At 40.9% G+C, this 20,597-nt stretch overlaps 2 protein-coding genes across 24 annotated transcripts in view; one reads left to right on the forward strand and one right to left on the reverse strand.

The window, feature by feature from the left end:
• Window positions 1-15,046, forward strand: part of PHTF1 (putative homeodomain transcription factor 1) — a 23,694-nt gene extending 8,648 nt beyond the window's left edge. For 6 of the 17 annotated variants that reach the window (XM_005303534.4, XM_005303537.4, XM_065591424.1 and 3 more), the window contains exons 8-19: window positions 434-593; window positions 1,489-1,662; window positions 1,746-1,823; window positions 3,242-3,451; window positions 7,677-7,805; window positions 9,141-9,413; window positions 10,191-10,322; window positions 10,556-10,642; window positions 11,247-11,402; window positions 11,842-11,937; window positions 12,580-12,705; window positions 13,154-15,046. In XM_005303534.4, the coding sequence (XP_005303591.2) occupies window positions 434-593; window positions 1,489-1,662; window positions 1,746-1,823; window positions 3,242-3,451; window positions 7,677-7,805; window positions 9,141-9,413; window positions 10,191-10,322; window positions 10,556-10,642; window positions 11,247-11,402; window positions 11,842-11,937; window positions 12,580-12,705; window positions 13,154-13,174 (1,642 nt within the window). In that variant the 3' untranslated portion in view covers window positions 13,175-15,046. Of the gene's footprint in view, window positions 1-433; window positions 594-711; window positions 808-1,488; window positions 1,663-1,745; window positions 1,824-3,241; window positions 3,452-7,676; window positions 7,806-9,140; window positions 9,414-10,190; window positions 10,323-10,555; window positions 10,643-11,246; window positions 11,403-11,841; window positions 11,938-12,579; window positions 12,706-13,153 lie in introns of all 17 variants that reach the window. The other 11 variants (XM_042852648.2, XM_065591420.1, XM_042852651.2 and 8 more) reach the window with 3 other exon arrangements.
• Window positions 763-20,597, reverse strand: part of MAGI3 (membrane associated guanylate kinase, WW and PDZ domain containing 3) — a 230,134-nt gene continuing 210,299 nt past the window's right edge. For 2 of the 7 annotated variants that reach the window (XM_005303533.4, XM_042852646.2), the window contains one exon: window positions 15,258-18,435. In XM_005303533.4, the coding sequence (XP_005303590.3) occupies window positions 17,354-18,435 (1,082 nt within the window). In that variant the 3' untranslated portion in view covers window positions 15,258-17,353. Of the gene's footprint in view, window positions 2,347-4,200; window positions 4,273-14,835; window positions 14,968-15,257; window positions 18,436-19,028; window positions 19,118-20,597 lie in introns of those variants that run through there. The other 5 variants (XR_010600371.1, XR_010600370.1, XR_006175059.2 and 2 more) reach the window with 5 other exon arrangements.

Raw genomic sequence — 20,597 nt, forward strand, 5'->3', positions numbered from 1 at the left:
AAGGAAGATGCACTATTTGGGTTCATCCCTTCTATCCCCTCTCCCAGCTGAGTTTTGTTTTGTTTTTTTAGCTGGAAACTTAATCTCCTGATTGTTAACCTCTGATCTAAGCTGCCACCTTCTGTTACTATTTAAAAAGGTACCTAAAAAGTTTCTCCTTTAACTACTTTTTTTACTTAATTACTCCTGAATCCTGCCTTCCCCCTGGATTTAGAATCTGTAGGACATTTGGGAGCTGGCATTTGACAATTGAGTAGGTTTATGTTCCCTCTAAGACAGGGCCGTGATGTGCCTGAAATTGAGATAATTCTGTAGCCTCTCAGCTATTGCTTAATTCTGCACCAGGCAGGCAAGTGACAGAGTAAATTGACATTATCCTATCAAGAGCTTTGCTCTGAAGTCAGAACCGTTCTGTTGCATTTTGATTCCCCAGGTTAAGGAGGGTGAAATTGGTAGCTGATAAAGGGACTGAAACAGAAAGTGGTGTGAGTTCTGTGTATAGTGGCATTAAGCACAGACTTTCCAGATCCGAATATAGGCTGCTGCATTTCAAAGAGAGAGAGAGACTTTCAGATGGGGAGAAGAGTCATCGGGTAAGATTGAGTCATTATTGGAAAATTCCTTTCTGCATTAATCCTTCAGTCATGACTGACTTGGTGCTGGTGCCTTAATGTCAGATGTAAATATAAACTCCATTTTAACTTACAATAGAACATAAATATGCTAAACATGGAAACCTGTGGGAAGAATAAAGGAGGCCTCTTTATACTGAAATGCTTGTTTATTTGGATGGTCTTCAATTCAAAGGTTGGTTGATTTAAAAACAAACAGAATTCAAAATTCTACTATGTAAAACATCTGCCCTGCAAACAATTAGTGTGTCCTTCTGTTGGGAGATAATTCAGGTTCACCTGATGGAATTTTTGTATGTGACCTTAAAAACCAAAGTTTTATCTGTGCAAGCACTAAAATGAAGACTTTGGGATTGGTGAGAGTTACTTAGACAAGAATAGCAGTGCTCCCAAAGTCTCTAATACATGAAGAAGGCATTCGGGGAGGGAATAGACTTGGTTGTTGGGCCACAGCTTTCATGACATGCCCAGGGTCACACAAAGACTTGTGGATGTTGCTGGCCTTTGAGGCATCAGGCTGTGGAAATGAAGGGGGAGGAGATCAGGAGTTGAATTACCTCCTTTTCTGTTTTAGCTGCTGGAGAGGTTGGATGTTTCTCCCCCCCTTTCCACTGCTGCAATGACAGGGCTGGCCCATTAGTTGTAGAACTTGTTTGATTCTTTTAACTCCTCGTTCTGCTTGTACTTGTAGAAGTAATTTCCCTTTTATTGGCTACTGTATTAGTCTGGAATTCACACTGTTGGTAACCACAACATTGCAATGGTAATACTGGCCAGATACTTCTGCTTGATGCAGATCTGCTTAGTTTTATTAGCCCCATCTTCTAGTTTGTTTAGATGGTTGCTTTTCTTCCAGGAGGGCGGCACACATATGGGTGGCATTTCTGATGAGCTGTCAAGTGAAGAGGATGCTGAAGCCATGGCACAGAGGATTTTGTTACGCAGAAGTGTAGAAGGGGCCTCCAGTGACAATAGCTACGAAGACAAGAATAGGAGACCTCTTACTACTTCAAACCAGTCAGTTTCACAGGTAGTTCTGTTGGTTTACCTTAAGATTCCATGAAGTTTACTGTTATTGGCTCTCAACTAACTTTTCCTTTTTATTTATGGCAGGTCAATCAAGCCATTAAAGGTACCAGAGAGTCCGATAGTGTGGAAGAATCTGAACTAGACTCAACAGCCTTTAGTCAGGTAGGGGTTCTAAAATACCAGAGACCTTTGCATCATTTAAGGTGGGCAGAGTGGTACATCTGTTCTATTCAGGTTTTTATACGATGCTCATCACTGTAGTATCTGAATGCCTTGCAGTACTGCATTGAGCACGTGACTACCCAGATGTCACTTGTTCTCTCATCCTCTGCCCAGAGGGATAAGTGTGTGCAACGATGTCTTATTTTGATAGGGTGTGTTTTGTTAAATATACCTGTTGCTGTGTGTTGCACTTGGAACAGAAAGTGGTGAGGTTTGTGATAGTCCTTAGCTCCTTGAGGAGTTAGTTTCACAGTCTCAGACTAGCTTCTGAGAAGGTTCTCTGTTCCACTCAGACTTTACTCTTATTGCTCACACTTCCAGAGGAGCGAAGCTGTCGATCAGTCTTCCTTCCAGAGCTTTAAGCAGTCTTGGAATCCTGGGCTGTCACACTCAATGCTGTCTTGGTTTCCCACTGGTCATTCCCCTGTTGATACTTTTATACAGCCCTGTCTTACGGTCAGATCTGCAAAAAATGAAATTCTGTGAGCATTCATATGACATGATACTCCCTGCTTGTGGATCATAATAGATTACAGCACAAGAGAAGTGTATGAGATTTGTTTCCAATGCAAAGTGCTTTCATTTGACCCCATTGTTTACTGCCTGCATAGTCTGAAAGGCATAGTGGTTGTTGCAGTACCAAGGGAGACAGGTTAAACCAGGCAGACTCCACGGCCCTCAACTGTGTATTTGGGATTATAGTCTTTCCAGGTTGTAAAGCAGGGAAGAATTTAGATGAAGATTGTCTCCTCCAGGTAAGAGTTGATTTTTTTTTTTAAGAGCTTTGTAACTGACCATTTAAACTCCATAATTTTTGTACCTTTTCAGTGCTTTGAATTTTGAACTTAACATTCAATTTATGAAATTCTATTGGTAGCAGCAGCACGCTCAGAGGCCTCTAATCACTCTTCATTAGAAACTTGGCTGTTGGGAGGATAACATTGTATTGGAGTAAACATCAGGCATTCTAAAAATTCTATTTTTCATAGAAATCAAGAAGTAAGTCTCCTTTCCAGCTGTAGAAATTCTCACTAAACTCTGTCCCACAATGAGGACGAAGCTATTAAAATGTATTCTAAGTTCTGGTTCCATTTTCCTGGCCTTCAGAGTTTTCATGAAATTAGTGTAAGTTATTCTGAAGGTGGGAAAACATTAATAGCTTGTTGCTGTGAGTTCATGTCGCAAAAGCATCCCTCTGTAGAAATGTCCTTTCTGTTCTAGCTTGTCATAGTGGCTTCAGGTTGGCTTGGCTTGACCATGTGGTTGTGAACATATTACTTGAAGATTAAAAAATGATTTTTGTTGTTGAAGGCTCAGTATGGAGAAGTTACGTTTGTAAACTTCCTTTTTCTTTAAAGGAATCAAGGTCTTGTTTTAGTGGTGGGTCCCAGAGCTGCAGTGTGTCTCGGAGAGACTCTGAAAGCACCCGCCATGACTCTGAGACAGAGGACATGCTCTGGGATGATCTGCTTCATGGACCAGAGTGCCGTTCTTCCTACACCAGTGACAGCGAGGAAGGGAATGTAAAAGGAAGTAAACGGGACCTGAAAGACGATGTTTTCCAACAGGTCTGTTTAACCACTTGCAATAGATGAGAAGCCTATGAAATATTTTTCTTTTGATGTAACTTGTACCCTCTAAAATAACACAAGAAGTAAATTCTGTAGTTGTAACTTGTGCAAACACATTGCTAGAAGTTGACTTTGCCAGGTCAAAATGAATAAAAGCGCCATGGCCTAATCTGTTTCCTCTGAGGATGGACACGATTTAGCAGATGGACATTCCTGTAAAATTCAATGATGAGCATAGATATTATCTTACTTCGGATTTATAAAACAAGTTACCATCAGTACCTAGACTGTGGTTGGCTGTCTTAAAGTGAAATATGAATGTAAAAATAAATGAGGGAAGCATTGAACAGGATGCACGAATGCTCTGGCACATAGACTCGAACCCTGATTCTATTTAGCAAAAGTATCCTGAGGGAAAGAGTGTGGAAATTCAGGATCCCAGCCACAACAGTTCTTGCTATGAAAGCATCACAATAGCCTCTAAAACTTGGGTGGGAAGATACTATTTTTTATTTATATTCTCCTAGTTCAGGGGAGTGCATATGCACTAATCATAGCTTCTCACTCTTTGGATCTAGCATTTCAGTCTTCAGTGTTACAGTAGGAAGCCTGTAATATTATCACTTTATTAGTAATAGCACCCAGGGTGACTGTGAAATGCTCAGGGGGATAGAGGCCATACAAGTAAACTCAATAATAATAATGGGGGCTTTCAAGTACCCCCATACTGACTGGGTACATGTTACCTCAGGATGGGATGCAGAGATAGTTTCTTGACATCTTAAATGACGGCTTCTTCGAGCAGCTAGTCCCGGAACCTACAAGAGGAGAGGCAATTCTTGATTTAGTCCTAAGTGGAGCACAGGATCTGGTCGAAGAGGTGAATACAGCTGATCCACTTGATAATAGTGACTATAAAATAAAATTTAACATTCCAGGTAGGGGAAACCACAGTAGCATTTAATTTCAGGAAGGGGAACTACACAAAAATGAGGAAGTTAAACAAATTAAAAGGTACAGCGCCAAAAGTGAAATCCTTGCAAGCTGCATGGAAAGTTTTTAAAGACACCATAATAGAGGCTCAATTTAAATGTGTACCCCAAATTAAAAAACATAAGAGGACCAAAAAAGTGCCACCATGGCTAAAAAACAAAGTAAAAGATAGAGGCAAAAAGGCATCCTTTAAAAAAATGGAAGGTAAATCCTACTGAGGAAAATAGAAGGGAGCATAAACTCTAGCAAGTGAAGTATAAAAATATAATTAGGAACGTCAAAAAAGAATTTGAAGAACAGCTAGCTAGACTGAAGTAGCAACAACAACAAAAAATTACGTACCTCAGAAGCAGGAAGTCTGCTAAACAATCATCCGGTGGCCCCACTGGTTCAGATGTTAAAGTAGTAATCAAAGACTATAAGGTAGTGGTCTCCAACCTTTTTATGCCCAGGATAACCTTTTTTGAATTTAAGGGCAACCCAGGATCTGCCCCACCCCTTCCCCAAAGCCCCACCCACTCACTCCATCCCCCCTCTCTCTCACTCACTTTCACCAGGCTGAGGTAGGGATTTGGGAAGGGGTGTGGGCTCTGGGCTGGGGCTGAGGGGTTTGCAGTGTGGAGGGGGCTCTGGGCTCAGCCTGGGGCAGGGGTGCAAGCTCTGGGAGGGAGTTTGGGTGCAGGAGGGGGCTCTGGGCTGGGGTGCAGGAGGTGGTACAGGGTGGTGGCTCTGGGAAGGGGTTCAGGGCTGGGGCAGAGTGTTGGGGTGCAGGAGGGTGTGTGCAGGTGCTGGCTCTGGGAGCGGGGTCAGGGCTGGGGCTTGGGGTGCAGGCTCTGGGAAGGGGCTGGTGGTTGGGGTGCAGCCTCCCGCTGGGCAGCACTTACCTCCAGTGGCTACTGGTTGGTGGCGCAGTGTGGCTGCCACTAAGGCAGGCTCCCTGCCTACCTTGGCCCCAACGCCACTCCTGGAAAGTGCCAATGTGCCCCTGCAGCCCTGCTGGGGTGGGGAGGGAGGCAGGTGGCATATGGCTCTGTGTGCTGCCCCTCTCTGCAAGCACTGCCCCCACAGTTCCTGTTGGCCACAGCCCCCTATTCCCAGTCAATGGGAGCTGTGGGGGTGGTGCTTACAGGCAAGAGCAGCGCGTGGAGAGAGACCCCCTGCTGCCCTGAAGGCTGCAAGGCCGCGCTATCTGCATCTAGGAGCGGTGTGGGGCTGGGGCAAGCAGGAAGCCAGTCTTAGCAGCAGCCTTGCTGCGCAGCTGGAGATTGCGATTGACTGGGAGATCCTCCAGGATCAACCAGTTAATTCCAATTGACTGGTTGGTGACCACTGCTAGAAGGCCAGTGTCTTCATGGCTGAGGATGTGAGGGAGATTCCCAAATGTGAGCCACTCTTTTTAGGTGACAAATCTGAGGGACTGTCCCAGATTGTGGTGTCATTAGAGAAGGTTTTCGAACAAATTGATAAATAGTAATAAGTCACCAGGACCAGATGGCATTCACCCAAGAGTTCTGAAGGAACTCAAATGTGAAATAGCAGAACTACTAACTGTCGTCTGTAACCTATCATTTAAATCCGCTTCTGTACTGGATGATTAGAGAATAGCTAATGGCAATTTTTAAAAATTGGCTCCCAAGGTGATCCTGGCAATTACAGGCCAGTAAGCCTAACCTTATTACTAGGCAAATTGTTTCAAACAATCCTAAAGAACAGAATTATCAGACAAGACACACAGATGAATATGATTTGGGGGAAGAGTCAACATGGTTTTTGTAAAGGGAAATCATGTCTCAATTTACTAGAATTCTTTGAGGGGGATCAACAAGCATGTAGACAGAGGTGATCAGTGGATATAGTGTATGTTGACTTTCAGAAAGCCTTTGACAAGGTCCCTCACTAAAGGGTCTTAAGCGAAGTAAGCTGTCATGGGATAAGAGGGAAGATCCTCTCATGGATCCCTAACTGGTTAAAAGATAGGAAACAAGGGGTGGGAATAAAGGGTCAGTTCGCAGAACGGAGAGGTATAAATAGTGGTATCCCCCAGCGGTCTGTACAGGGACCAGTATTTAACATGGTATACAGTGAGGTGCCAAAACTTGCAGATAGTACAAAACTACAAGATAGTTAAGTCCAAAGCAGACTGAAGAGTTAAAAGGAGCTCACAAAACTGGGTGACTGGGCAACAAAATGGCAGAAAAATTGAACGTTGTTGATAAATGCAAAGTAATGCACATTAGAAAATATAAACCCAACTATACATATAAAATGATGGGGTCTAAATTAGCCCTTTCCACTCAAGAAAGATCTTGGCGTCATTGTGGATAGTTCTCTGAAAACATCCACTCAATGTGCAGTGGCAGTCAAAAAACAACATTGGGAATCATTAAGAAAGGCATAGATAAGACAGAAAATACCATATTGCCTCTCTATAAATCCATGGTACGACCACATCTTGAATACTGCATGCAACTCTGGTGGCCTCATCTCAAAAAAGGTATATTGGAATTGGAAAAGGGCAAAAAAAGATTAGGAGCATGGAACAGCTTCCATATGAGTAGAAATTAATAAGATTGGGACTTTTCAGCTTGGAAAAGAGACAACTAAGGGGGGGGGGATATGATAGAGGTCTGTAAAATCATGACTGGTGTGGAGTAAAGTGGTGTTTTCTCCTTCTCAGAACACATAGGGGTCACCAAATGAAATTAATGGGCAGCAGGTTTAAAACAAACACGGAAATATTTCTTCACACAATGCATAGTCAACCTGTGGCACTCTTTACCAGAGGATGTTGTGAAGGGCAGGACTGTAACAGGGTTCAAAAAAGAACTTGATAAATTCAGAGGATAGGTCCATCAATGGCTATTGGGCAGGGATGGTGTCCCTACCTTCTGTTTGCCAGAAGCTGGGAATGGGCAACAGGGAATGGATCACCTGTTCTGTTAATTCCTTCTAGGGCATCTGGCATTGGCCACTGTCGGAAGATCTTTGGTCTGACCCAGTGTGGCCGTTATGTTCAGAGTCGCAATCAGGCTCAAGGCCTTGTGCTAGATGCTGTTGGATGTATATGCAGACAATTTTTCCTTTAATAATTTATAGTTTCCATGTTGAAATTTAAAACTATATTCAAACAAACATTTTCAATAAAAATGCTGCCTATTTTGAAACCATTTCCTGTAGATAGTTGAGAAATGTTTTCAGTATGTTGTATGTGTTGCATTTTCTTCTCCAGAAGCATTTGTTCTGGCTTCAGAATACGAGCCCTGCATCTGCAAAAGTAAGTGCCCTGATCTGGGAGGGAAGTGAGTGCAAGAAGGTGGACATGTCTGTGCTGGAGATGAGCGGGATTATCATGAGCAGAGTAAGGATTGATTCCTCTTCTCTCTTCCCCCCCACCCCTGCCCCTTCTAAGGGCATGTCTACACTACAAAGTTAAGTCTACTTATGTTAGATTGATTTACAGCCACAGCAATAAATTACTGCAGATTTTCATGTCCACACTACCCTCCTGTCAGCGATGTGTGTTCTCACCAGGAGCACTTGCACTGACCTAAGCTCTAGGCTGAGCTCCCAGCTGCCACCCAGGCTCTCAGCTCTGCACTCCCCGTGAAGCAAGCTCCCTGCGGAGTGTGGAGCTGAGAGCTCTGCAGGGTGCCCACAATCTAGGCTCTCAGCGCTGGGCAGCAAAGCAGTGCTGACAGCTGGAGCTCACAGCTGGAACACCCCCCTGCTCAATTGCAGAACAGGAACCCTACCAGCAGGGAAATTGACATTGTCAATTTCATGGATCTGGCTGTCAGCCAGCCTGACAGACAACAGGTGATGCAAGTAAATGTCTATACAGAGAGTGTGTTGTCTGAACTACGTCAACCTATGCCTAAAGCATCTCATCGAGGTGGATTTACTAGGTCGACGTAGTGGGCAAGTTACAGCTGCAGGAGGAGCGCTGTAGTGCATATGCTTACATAATTTGGTTGGCATAAGCTGCTTTATCAGCAACATCATAATGTAGATGTGCCCTAAATTGTGATGCATCTGCAAACTGTACAAGTCCAAGTACCTTTTATTAAAGATGGTCCTAAATACTCTTAACTAGTAATTGCAGAGGGATTTAAGAAAATACATTAATTTGAAGCAGAGGGTATGACCCCTGGTCTAAGAATGACAGTAAAATAATACATAGCCTTTTATCAGCAGATGCTTACCTCATGTTGACATTATTCCCTGTTCTGAGCCACAAGGAGTTGGAAGCTTTTAGTGCAATTAAAATTAGTGGCTTATGGCTGTTGCTCTATTTTGGTCAGTCTTGCACCTTTCTCAGAAGTGAGATGGCCATGGAGAGGGGGAGATGGATAGGTCATTGTAAGGGGGAGGAAGTGATGTCATAATATGGAATCATTTTATTTCGCTGTAACTTTTCTAGTATATTTCCTGGTTTATTCTTGCGCCCTTGCTGTGTTCTGAGTTCTGTGAGTGGAAAGATGAAGTGTGTAATGGCTGAACTTTATCTTACAGCCACACCAAATACTGTTTCTTTGAAGCAGAAGGTTATGTATGTACTTACACATACAGGTTTCCTAATGGAGTTTTAGAATTGGAGGATTTTCCCCTATTGGTTTTTTAATATTGTACTTACAGTAATTTAAAAAATTAGTTGTAGCTCATGTAGTGCTAATGATATTTGCCTATTCTCCAGGTTAATGCCTATCAGCAGGGAGTAGGCTATCAGATGCTGGGAAACGTTGTCACCATTGGGTTAGCATGTCTTCCTTTCCTCTACCGGCTCTTCCATACAAAGAATCTTGAACAGCTGCGATCCATTTCAGTGAAGGAACTTTTGAATATCTTTTGTGGGGCTCCTACCATCACCCCTGTCATTGTCTTGGCTGTGATTAACTTCCTTGAGCGTCTCTGCCTGACTTGGATGTTTTTCTTTATGATGTGTGTTGCTGAGAGAACGTACAAACAGGTTTGTCTAAATGTGCTGGGTTACTTTTCATGAACATGCACATTTCTGTTGCAACATTCAAGCTGCTGTCATTGCTTCCCCTCTTAAAGCAGCTGCTGAGGTGCATGTTTGGGAGCAGTAAGACACTGTGGGGAATGCTGGGATATCTTTATACCTGAGGTGCTGTGGCAGGTCTCTTCCCCTGAGAGATGCAATGACTAACTTCCACCATGAATTAGTCTTTAAAGCTTGCTATTTTTTCTCCGTACTGCTGAAAGGAAATTAACCTTAAGTACTTGCTATCTTACAAGTCTGGGGCAAATTGGAGCAATCTAGGAAAAGTTATTAGCCCTACCATACTGTGAAGCCTACAGTTATGAGACTCGTCTTAGAATGAGAAATAAGAGTCCACCAGGAAATAATGTGACAGCAAGGTTAAAGACTACAGCTGCCTGGCTGGACTTGATTGCCCTAAAGACAAATCCTCTGATGGGCCCAGGTTATAAGGATGTGTATTTTTATCTATCACATCCTTCCACAAGGAAATGTGGCTAACAGGTTTGCTAGTTTGCTACTATTGTTGTAGATGTGGTATACTGGGATGATTGTTATCCTTTAAGTGAGAGAGATACTAAAGCTGTCATGGTTTCCTCTTGTACAGGAATGTTATTCCTACCACTGGCAAGCACAAATAATTTGTTTAGCAACTAACATACATATTATACTAAGCACCATATGGATGCTAACATTAGACTATATCAATGTGGATTTTCTTTACTGACACACTTTTCTTTGCAGCGGTTTTTGTTTGCCAAACTTTTTAGTCACATAACATCTGCCCGGAAAGCCAGGAAGTATGAAATCCCCCACTTCAGACTCAAGAAGGTGGAGAATATTAAAATTTGGTTATCACTGCGCTCCTATCTAAAGGCAAGTCGTGATCCAAAGAGTGCAAGTATATGTTTAAATGTTAACAGACTAAAGCAAATGGTGTAAACGAAGTTGGTGGAAGGTTGCAGGTGGACTCCAGCTGCTACAGAAGCTGGAGTTCAGGATCTTACAACTTTTTCCTGAGTAGCTGAAAACTATTGCTATATTTGCGCTATCTTTTACTGAAATGCAAAAGGTTTCCCAGATCTGATTAAACATTTTTGTTTCCACAGAGGAGAGGGCCCCAGCGATCTGTGGATGTAGTTGTCTCTTCAATCTTTTTATTGGCTCTATCAATTGCTTTCATATGCTGTGCACAGGTGAGACTCACATTTTATGTTCTGTGAGCAATAAAAAAACAGTGAAAATATTCTTCGAAATATAACTGGTAACTGCTTTGCAGGTGGATTTTTGTCCTTAAATAGATTTCAGAGAGGCTTTTTTCCCCTTTTGTAGATAAGTATAGTTGTTAGCAACAGTTTGCAAAATGGTTTCATTGTGCTGCAGATGAATGCTTATGCTTTTGCTAGTTAACTGCCCATCTCAACTTTGGCTTTGCATTGAATGTAGTAATGTTGGGATCCAGTTTCATGTGTGCTGAGGGAAAGACTCATCCAACCAGTTCCTTTAACAATCAAAATGCACTTTCTCTGAAGAGTGCTGCCCAATGTATCTAACTATCAGATGGCAGGGATAAAGGGAGTGAATATTAATGTATTGATCAGGCTGATATAGACTGGTCTCACTTCACTTTAATTATTGTCCTACCTTTATTCATGTATTTGGGAGTGGTGAATTCTTTGGCTGATGTTATGGTGGTCACACAGGCCATAGTGGCTTCTGTGTGTTGAATGAAAGTGGCTACAGTAGGTGAATAGGAACATTTCAGTCTATTTGCCAATTTCATTGTTTTGTTTAATACAGGTTTTAAAAGGGCACAAAACCTTCCTGAATGCGGCTTACAACTGGGAGTTCCTCATCTGGGAAACAGCCCTCCTCCTTTTTCTACTGCGCCTAGCATCACTGGGCTCTGAAACTAACAAAAAATATAGTAATATTTCAATCCTGCTCACTGAACAGGTATCTCCGCTGCAGCTCACCCTCCCATGGGCTTACTGTTTTCTAGTATGAAAGTGATCTTTGCAGTTCAAATGAACTCCTCCCTCATTTCAGCTTAGTGCCTTTTTTTTAAGACCCCTTTTGATTTTTATTTGTTCATAATAGAAGAGTAGCTCCTACAGCAGGCTTAAAGGAAGAAAGCCAGTTACCCAGGCCCAAATTCTAAATCTTTTTAATTTTTTTGTTGATGGCTGGGGGGTGAGAAGAACCCTATCACTCTGGGAAAAAAATTGGATATTTGTTAATCTATTACTGCTGCACTTGAAAACCACAAGTAAGCACCATGCGCAGGGTAGTGACTTTTGCATAGGTCTGCGGTCCCTGTGCTGTAAACACAGCTGTGACTTGGGTGAAGCGCTTGAATGTAAAATCTGCTCTAAAATACCTGTTTCCATCACAGATCAACTTATACCTAAAGATGGAAAAGAAGCCAAACAAGAAAGAACAGCTCTCCCTAGTGAACAATGTTTTAAAACTGTCTACAAAGCTACTGAAAGTGAGTTCCTATTCTTAACTCTCTGTTGCCTACCAAAAAAGACAAGAGTTAGGTCACTAATGTGCTGAGACCAGTGCCTGTCATGCTGACCAATATCCTCTCATTGCTTCCCTGTATTCTCATCTGAATATGTTGTCTTTGTCTAAGCTCTCTGGGGTAGGGGATGCTGTCTTTGTACAGTACCTAGCACAATGGGGTTGTCCATGACCGAGGTGCTGGGTGATACCAGTAGTAACATGGATAAGAATAGGGACTGGGGAGGTGGAGAACTGGCTTGTCATTCCAGTCGTACTGTCTTGTTTCCTCATTCTCCCTCAGCAGAATTTTAGGATTCCAGTCATTTATTACTAGGGAATGAGCCTGGTGTGACACCTACAAGATGCTTCCCAGTTTTAAAATTCTAAACTGTTCACCAGTCCACTGGTTTGATCTAAGTGTTGCCATAAGGAAGATTCTCACCCTTTATGATAGGGTCAGTGAAATGCTTCAGCCCTGAGGCAGAGATGCCTATCTAATGTACCAATGGATTTTGCAATATCTGGTTGGCCGAAGTCTGTCTGGGCTATAGCAGGCTATCAGAGTAATTGAAAATGGTGGTGATTACAACTGGGTCCAGGTGTAACTTCCATTTTCTCATTACAGGAATTAGACACACCATTTAGACTCTATGGCCTGACTATGAACCCTTTAATCTACAACATCACACGAGTTGTGATCCTGTCTGCCATATCGGGCATTATAAGTGATCTTCTTGGATTCAATATCAGAGTAAGTGCAGCTGCCATTTGAGATGGCAAGGAGCATGTTCTAGGAGACTGGAACCCAACTGACTTACAGAAGACCTGGGTCTAATTCTGGTTTTGCCACTAACTTGCTGTCATTAGCACAATTGCTTCACCTGTTTCCCCCTCTTATCTGTGCTTTGGGTCAAACCCACTCATGTGTTAGGACAGCAGGAATGGTGAGTGGATACATTCAGATAAGCACACAAGCAGTTTTTTGGGCTGTAGTAGACACTCCTATAAACTACAAGTTTTTGGCTGCCGCAGAAGCAGAGCTGCATTGACTGTCTAGCATGCCTAAACCATTATGTAACAGGATACGTTTTATCTCAGCCTGTCAGACTAGAAGCTGCCATTTATTCAAGAGATTTCTTGTTTGGCTTTTTTATTTAAAGTCTCTCAGATAAATACCAATTCCTAACCTCTCTTTTCAGTTATGGAAAATCAAACCATGAACTGGCCAAGGCTCAGCCCTCAATGCTGTGAGGATTATCAAACCATCAGGACAACACTGGATAGAAGCAAGACATTGGCTTGAGGCAGAGGTGGTCCTAAATTTTGGCATATTTCTTTGTGTATCGAAGATGTTTTCTCACATTGCTTAGTTTTGGAGCCTACAGAATAAACTAGACTTGTGAGGGCAGCCCAGGACTTGTAGACTAAGTAAACAAAACTTGATTTGTCCATCAGCAGTGTGACACTGTTAAGGGGCATTTCCGTATTAAGTAGGGGCCAAAGTATGCAGTAACCAGACATTTTGGAGGGGCCTCAAAACAGTAGGAAAACAATATGGGATTCTGTATACAACAGCTTGTGGCCATGGCCCTGTTAAAGCCTATTTGTATATGGATAGATAAGTTACTGCAGCAGGTTGGCTCTTTGTTACACAACTAACTTGCTGTGGCAGCTTCTCCATTTCCTCTTCGTTAACATGAGACCTTTAATTCCACTGCAGTAAGTCAGTACTAGGACTCCCAATTACTGCTTTAAGAGATAAATAAGCTCTTCATTTGTTAAAATATGGTGTTAAGGCCTTGACAAGAGGACTCACTTTCCTAATAACTGTCCAGGCTAAATGCATTACAGCTGAGCAGAACATTCCAGGTGCTGGATAGTTAGGGGGTAAACTTTAAAATTCTGCTATCTGTGCCTTTTTAGTTTACATATTAGAGCAGATCCCTGTTCCTCTTTCCATCAACTGCATCTTCCTCTAGTGCCCCATTTGATAGACAGGTGCCATGTGTGTAGTGACTTCAAGTAAAGAAACATTCATTTAAGTGCCTTTAGGCTAGAGAGGCCAGGTCTGCTTTGGACCTTGCCCCTTTATTCTGTGCTACTGCAGCCTTTCATGAAAGTCAGTCCACCCAAGGTAAATATGGCCTCCAAAGGCACTTGGTTAAACTTTCAGTTGCATAGCAACATTAAAGCGACTCGGCTGCACACACCAGGGGAGATGATAGTTTTTATATAATTAAGTGTTCTTCAGACAACTCATTATTCTTGACTGATAACCCCTAATAGAACAAGCAAAGCATTCTCCACAAGGGAATATGCTAACACTTGTTCTCTACAACCGCTCAATCTGTAAAGCACCATCAGTGTATAAACACTTTTCACAATGTTGGTAGCAGCTAGAAAACTGAAGAATTAACATTTTACATGTAACACTTAATCTTTGGTAATGACTTGGTTAGAGTTTTGAGGAGGTGGGTCAATAGGACTGTTAAAGCATTCTGGAAAATATTAATGCTTTCTACTTCTATAGTGCCTTACCTTTCTAACACAGGTAAGTATTATTCAGAGGTGTGGTAAAAGTGAAGAAAAGAAGACTCCTCTGTTCTAATGCACAGCCTCCTAAAAGTATACAGTAGCTGCCTTTTTATGCAACACTACTGATAAAGCACCTTGGACAAAGAAGTAAATGGCCCTCTGGGGTAAGGACTGATTGTTAAAACCAGGTGAGAGGCAGGAATGTGATAACCTCTGCTTCAGCATGAGATCTAAGTCTACAACTGGTATGAGGAAAGAATCTAAAGCCACCTCCCTAGGAGAAATTGTTTTGCTGCAAGTGCAGCTTGTGTTTTCCTTAGGCTGGTGACTTTTTCAATAAATTAAGAAATAGTAAGTCAGTCATAGGACTAATATTGAGAGAAAAGGATACCTTTAACTCCACTGTTCCATCTCACGCCATAAAGGGACGATGACATAGGTCATTTTTTGTAGTAAATTGTTTATGCAAAGCTATTTTCTGTACAATGAAAAGTAGTAAAAATGTATAAAGTGACATTTAAAATACAAATAAACCCATGGAAGCAAACTCCATCAAACAGCTGGTATTATATTATATTTGATTGGGTATGTTACTTGAAAAGGGAGACAAGGTAACTTTCAGATGACTAATGCAGTCGATCATTGGAAAATATGGATGTTTATGGGTAACTTGGGCTGTATATTTACCTAAAAGACAGTTAATGCAAACCGCATCATTGTAAAATCAGTCTACAGCTAACATTTTACAGTGCAAGAATGAACAGGCTGTGAATGGGAGTTTCTTTTTAATATATCTATATAAAAAATAATGAGCGATTTACAGGTCTCTAGTCAGAACCTCAGAAGTGTATATATAAAGGTGCTGTACAATATATAAACATTTACATCCATATGTTGCTTAGCATTCCAAGGCCACATTGCTAAGTCATCTTATACAGTAAGTACAGGTACAAGTTCTCTAGAAAAGACTCAAACAGAGGACACCAAAGCAGGTCACAATGTTAACAATCAGAAAACAGCATTTGGATGGATGTGTACTTGCTGACAGTTAACCATTGAAATGGTGCTAATTCATCTTAGTATTAAATTTCTGAATTTGGTACTATTCTCAATGGTTAGAACAAGTGCATACAACTCTTAAAGAGGATCCCACAGGGTTATCAACAAAGAATACAGGATTAATATCTACATAGGCTAACTCAAATATTTTCACAGTCAAACTCTACAATATTGAGGATTTGTACACTTTATGCTACAGCAAACTGATGGATTCATAAAATGTGAAGCAGCAGAGGGCAGTTCAGATGTGCTTTAAAATCTATTTATTTTAGAACTGTTCATTTAAGCCTACCGCTGAGTAGTTGTCTATTTCAAAAGTTTCTAGCTTCAAGTCAGAACTGATTTTTTTTAAGTTTAGTGAGACTTAGCAGCTGCTCAGTTATGTTTTTAACTGGCAAGTCATTAGTTTAACACGAGGGTCCAGCAACTGATCTCGACTTTCCTTACCTTTTTCCTCTGCTTTTGTGAACTGGCCCAGCTCCTTTTACTGTTTATTTTCAGTCATTGAAAACCTAGCACAGGTCAGTAAATCAAATCCATTAAGAATGCTATTGAGTAAATCAATCCATGAAATTTCTGCAGACTGCTATAAAAATATCTTGTTAACATTCCTCAACATTTAAATACATATTAAAGCCCAAACAATAGATATTAAGTCTCATGTACCCTGTATGTCATCTATTTCTCACTCAACCAAAAGCAATTACACACAAATAAAACACAGGAGACTTCTAATAGTAGGCACAGGTCAGAGGGACTTTTTAAAGAAGCTGTGGTCGGTTCTGTCTGTGTTTGCAACAGCAGGATTTGCTGTTTCAAATACTGCTTTTACCTATCAATTGTTAGTTTTACAAGTAAAGATGGGACATTTCCAAGTGTTTTTGAAACATATAGTATGTGGTGCTTTGACATACAGTACCAGACGGAGGTTGAAAGCATAGCACCAAGTCCATTCCTTATTTCTAAAGAACTGACAAGGTAAAATCATGGCCCCATTGAAGTCAATGGATGTTTTTGCCAGTAACTTAACAGGGCCAGGATTTCACCACTTAGTCTTCAAAATTATGTTTGCAATTTGTGTTTTGCAGATAGTTACTAGAATTACCTTAAACGAATTAAGCAAATTAAAACATTTTGTTTTGCTAACAGAAAGCAAAACTAACCCCATAGATCCGAACAAAATGCAATTCTCTTTTTAAGTAATGTCACATTAGGTATTAGGAACTTTTAAGAAAAGAAGCCAGTGGGGCAGCATCAGTGGCTCATTTGCTGCCCTAAAGTTAATAGAACCAGCACACTCACCTTCTTACTGAAGTTGTGAGAACTCGAGTTATTCCCCTATATAAACATGCGACATGCCTTTGAGAAAATAGCTACTTTCAAACAAAATCTTGGCTTTGCTGTGTCTGGGAAGAACGTACAAGGAGGATGAAATTGATTGGCTACAGTACATAACTTGGCACAAGAACAAGAAGTGAGTCATGATCACATTGGCAATACAGGCATTAAGAAAGTTTGTTCAGAAACTCACAATACTATCTGAGAAAGCCTTAGCAGTGCAATGTTGAGAGAGCAGCAGGACACTGCCTTCAAAAGGATGAGGGGACAGCAGCTTATGGAAGAGAGTTGCTTATAAGCAATCCGAAAGGTCCTTCATGCAGCTTAGTTAATTTTAAGAACAAATCAAATGTACTGTCCAGCCTCTGGAGTTAGTTTCTGAAAAATGACAACTTTGTGGAAAAAAGATGCATTTAATTGACCGTATTAGAAACCTGATTAAAACATGTTCTAAAAATGTTTGTCAGTCAGACCCGTTTTTCAGTGACACCTGTTGCTTTTGTGACTTTACTTGCACTTGGTACCTTCCAAGGTCCAGGAGTTATTGGTGCTTTCTTGACTGGAGAGCTGCATTCAGTTTTTGAAATTCCATCATCTTTGGTTTCATCAGTTGGCTCCAAGTCTTTTTCTGAGTGGTCTTTGTTCAGAATAACTGGATCTTGTGTTTCGAGCCTACTTTTTTTTTCCTTGGAAAGCTGTGAAACATCAGAAAGACTTGTAGTTTTGAAGTTGCTAGAACTTGGCTCTCCAGCACTGGCTTTCTTTACTTTTTCATCTTCATCTACTTTTCTCCTAGGCTCATTGGCCTTATTTAATGGAAGAGTCTTTTCATCTGCTTTTGGGTTTTCTCTCTCTTGAGACCACTTCTTATTCTTTCTAGCAATGTTCTGCTTTGTGTCTTGCTGTGTTATTCCTGATTTTTCATTTCCATCTTTGAACCGCTCAATAATCTCAATATCACCACCACCAGCTATTTTATCTTGAGTCTCTAGTAACTTGTCTGATTTGTCCCCACTTTCTTCCTTTTTGGGATGCTTTTGGGGACTGACAGATCTGCCTTGGCTTCCTCTGGAAGTTTCTTTTAAATTGATTTCTGAGTGTGTATTACCTCTCCTGGGATGCTCAGACTGGTCTGAGAGATTGCTGTGTGTGTTTTGTCTCTCACCTTTCCTTGGACTGTGGAGCCCCGCTTGCTGCGATTCCCCAGATGTGCCCAATCTTTTTGGACTCTCAGATCTGTCTCTCCTAATGAGGTCATCAGTTACTAATTCTAAATTTTTTGACCGCTTATACCCTAAACTGGTAGGCTGGTCCCATCTCTTCATATGCTTCTGGGTAGAAGACAGATGCTTCAGCTCAGAGTGGTTTTCAGTTAAAGTGCTTTTCTTTTCAGGCACAATGTTCTTAGATTCTTCCAGTTTCTCAGATATGTGAACATTTGCTAAAGCTTCTTCCAGTACTGGTAAATCACATACTGCAGAGGGGGGTAATGGTGACTGTTCATCATATATTATATTTGAGGATGATGGATTAAAACTATCTTGATCACCTGGAAGTGAAGAAGCAGAATGGTTTGACAAATGTTTGTGTGAATATTGGTTAAATGATTTTTTTATCTAAATGTATTAAACTTCCAAAATGTGATCTAAACACCAGTTTTTTTTTTTAAAACAAACTTTTACATTATATCACATCACTCACACACACACACTAAACAAAACCGATTTCCTCACTTTTCTGTGAGCTAAAAATTTAAGTTTACAGCTAACAATTTTTTGGAAAAATACAGCTAAGGATGTTGGTAAGATCTTTGAGGCTGGTAAGGGCTTGTGAGGTTTGCATTAACTGAATGTGGAGGTTCAGCATAGCTGTAGGCCTCGTGTAGCAGAATCGCAAGTTAAAAATCTTTCCTAAACTGTTGCAATCTTAGGTTCACTCCCTCTGGGACACCTGGCATTGGCCACTGTCAGTAGACAGGATACTGGGCTAGATGGACCTTTGGTCTGACCCAGTAGGGCCGTTCTTATGTTCAATTGATGCCAAAAGAAAACTGAAAACAGGGAGAAGGTGCGGTTATTATTTATAGCGTTGTACTTAAAAAGAAAAAAAAAAAAAGGTGAATCACAAGACATGCAGATTTACCAAGTCTTTAAGGAAAGACCAAGAAAAGCACTGAAAGCCTTAATGTTGCTCAGGTTTCATGTAGGAGCACAAACTGGAAGGAGCCAGACCTGAATGAGGAAGAGAAAAAGCCCAGGACTATATACCAAAAAAATCACAGAAAGCAAAAGATTTCATTAGATGTGTATGATTCAAATGCAGAACACAAGAGACAACACAGTGATAGTATGGAAGAGCCCCTCTCCTCCCCCCTGAATTACTGTACTTAAGCCTGGCGGAGCTCAGGGAGGGAGGGAGATATGGAATATTACTGATGCCTGCTATTGTTATGAAGTGCAGCACACTTCTGTGCCAAATATTTATGACTGCATGAAAAACCAAAACAGATCTCTTAGGTTTGTTATTGTAAGCTTAAATATCTATTGGCAATAGAGAGAGCTGGAATTCACTTATTGAGTGGAGATCTATTTTAAGTTTTCAAAATACTAATTAACCCCAAGCCTTATGAGCATAAGGGCTAACTCAGTAGGAGATGCATGTGATCTCAATAGAAGCCAGTTGAGGGGATCTAACCCGAAGGATAAAAACAAGACAAGAAGTCTTCCTGTAGTTCAGAAATTCTTTGCTTTTATTCTTTGTACTATTTGCTCTGATGGTACCACACAGTGTATTTTAGGACCATGGTGTGAAGTTATTTTCTAGTTCATTGGGGAGAAGGGAAAAAAATATAGGAAGAAACATTTTTGAGCAATTTCATCTCTCTTAAGTGGAGGTCGATTCCTGCCTGCATATAATAGAATGCTACAAACTTTCATAGGCTATGCTATGCTTGAAGGTTCAAGTTGTCTGATTTTAATTTGTTTACGAAAGTCATGGGCGTTTACGGCGGGAAAGTGGCTCTGTATCTAACCATTCCAATTTTACTACAGAGCTGTTATGCCATAAGAAGGATCCTTACATGGTTTAAATATTTTCCTGTCAAAAGCCTGACAGCAGGTGCAAAGGGTTAAAAGGATATAATTGGCACAGGGAGGAATAAATTCTCTTGTTCTCAAAGTGCTCTGCTTTGAAAGACTGACAGTCACAAATAGTTTTGATTTTGGAGCATGCCCTGCAGTTGAACTCAGTTGAAGTTCTTGCAGGCATTTCTGCCCAAGCAATTTGCTTATAGATTTGTGCTTTGCTGCCTTATATGCAAAAAACAAGTCACAATTAAAATTTTCTATTCCAAGAGCAAAACCTTCACTCTTTCAGAAGTTTTGTTTTTGAAAAATTTAACGTTTTATAGTTTAAGTTCATAAGAGAAACTGAAGCATCACAAAAATAATCATCTTGACAGAAGCCCTATACCATACTAGATTTTATTCAAGTGTAAAAGCAAATTGTGTCTTTAATTATAATGTGTGTAGAGGAGCACAGAAATCAAGTTGGAGATGGATGGGATCATCAGAACAAAACATGGCCTAAAGAATACTTGCAATAACATTACATTTTGTTTTGTCTTTCCAGTAAAATAACTATTCCGTGGCAACAGATTTGTTTTTTTTCTGGTCACATTATTTGTGCTTGTATGAAAACAGGCAGCTTGAA

The sequence above is a fragment of the Chrysemys picta genome, chromosome 4 (assembly GCF_011386835.1).
Source record: "Chrysemys picta bellii isolate R12L10 chromosome 4, ASM1138683v2, whole genome shotgun sequence".
Taxonomy (NCBI): domain Eukaryota; kingdom Metazoa; phylum Chordata; order Testudines; family Emydidae; genus Chrysemys; species Chrysemys picta.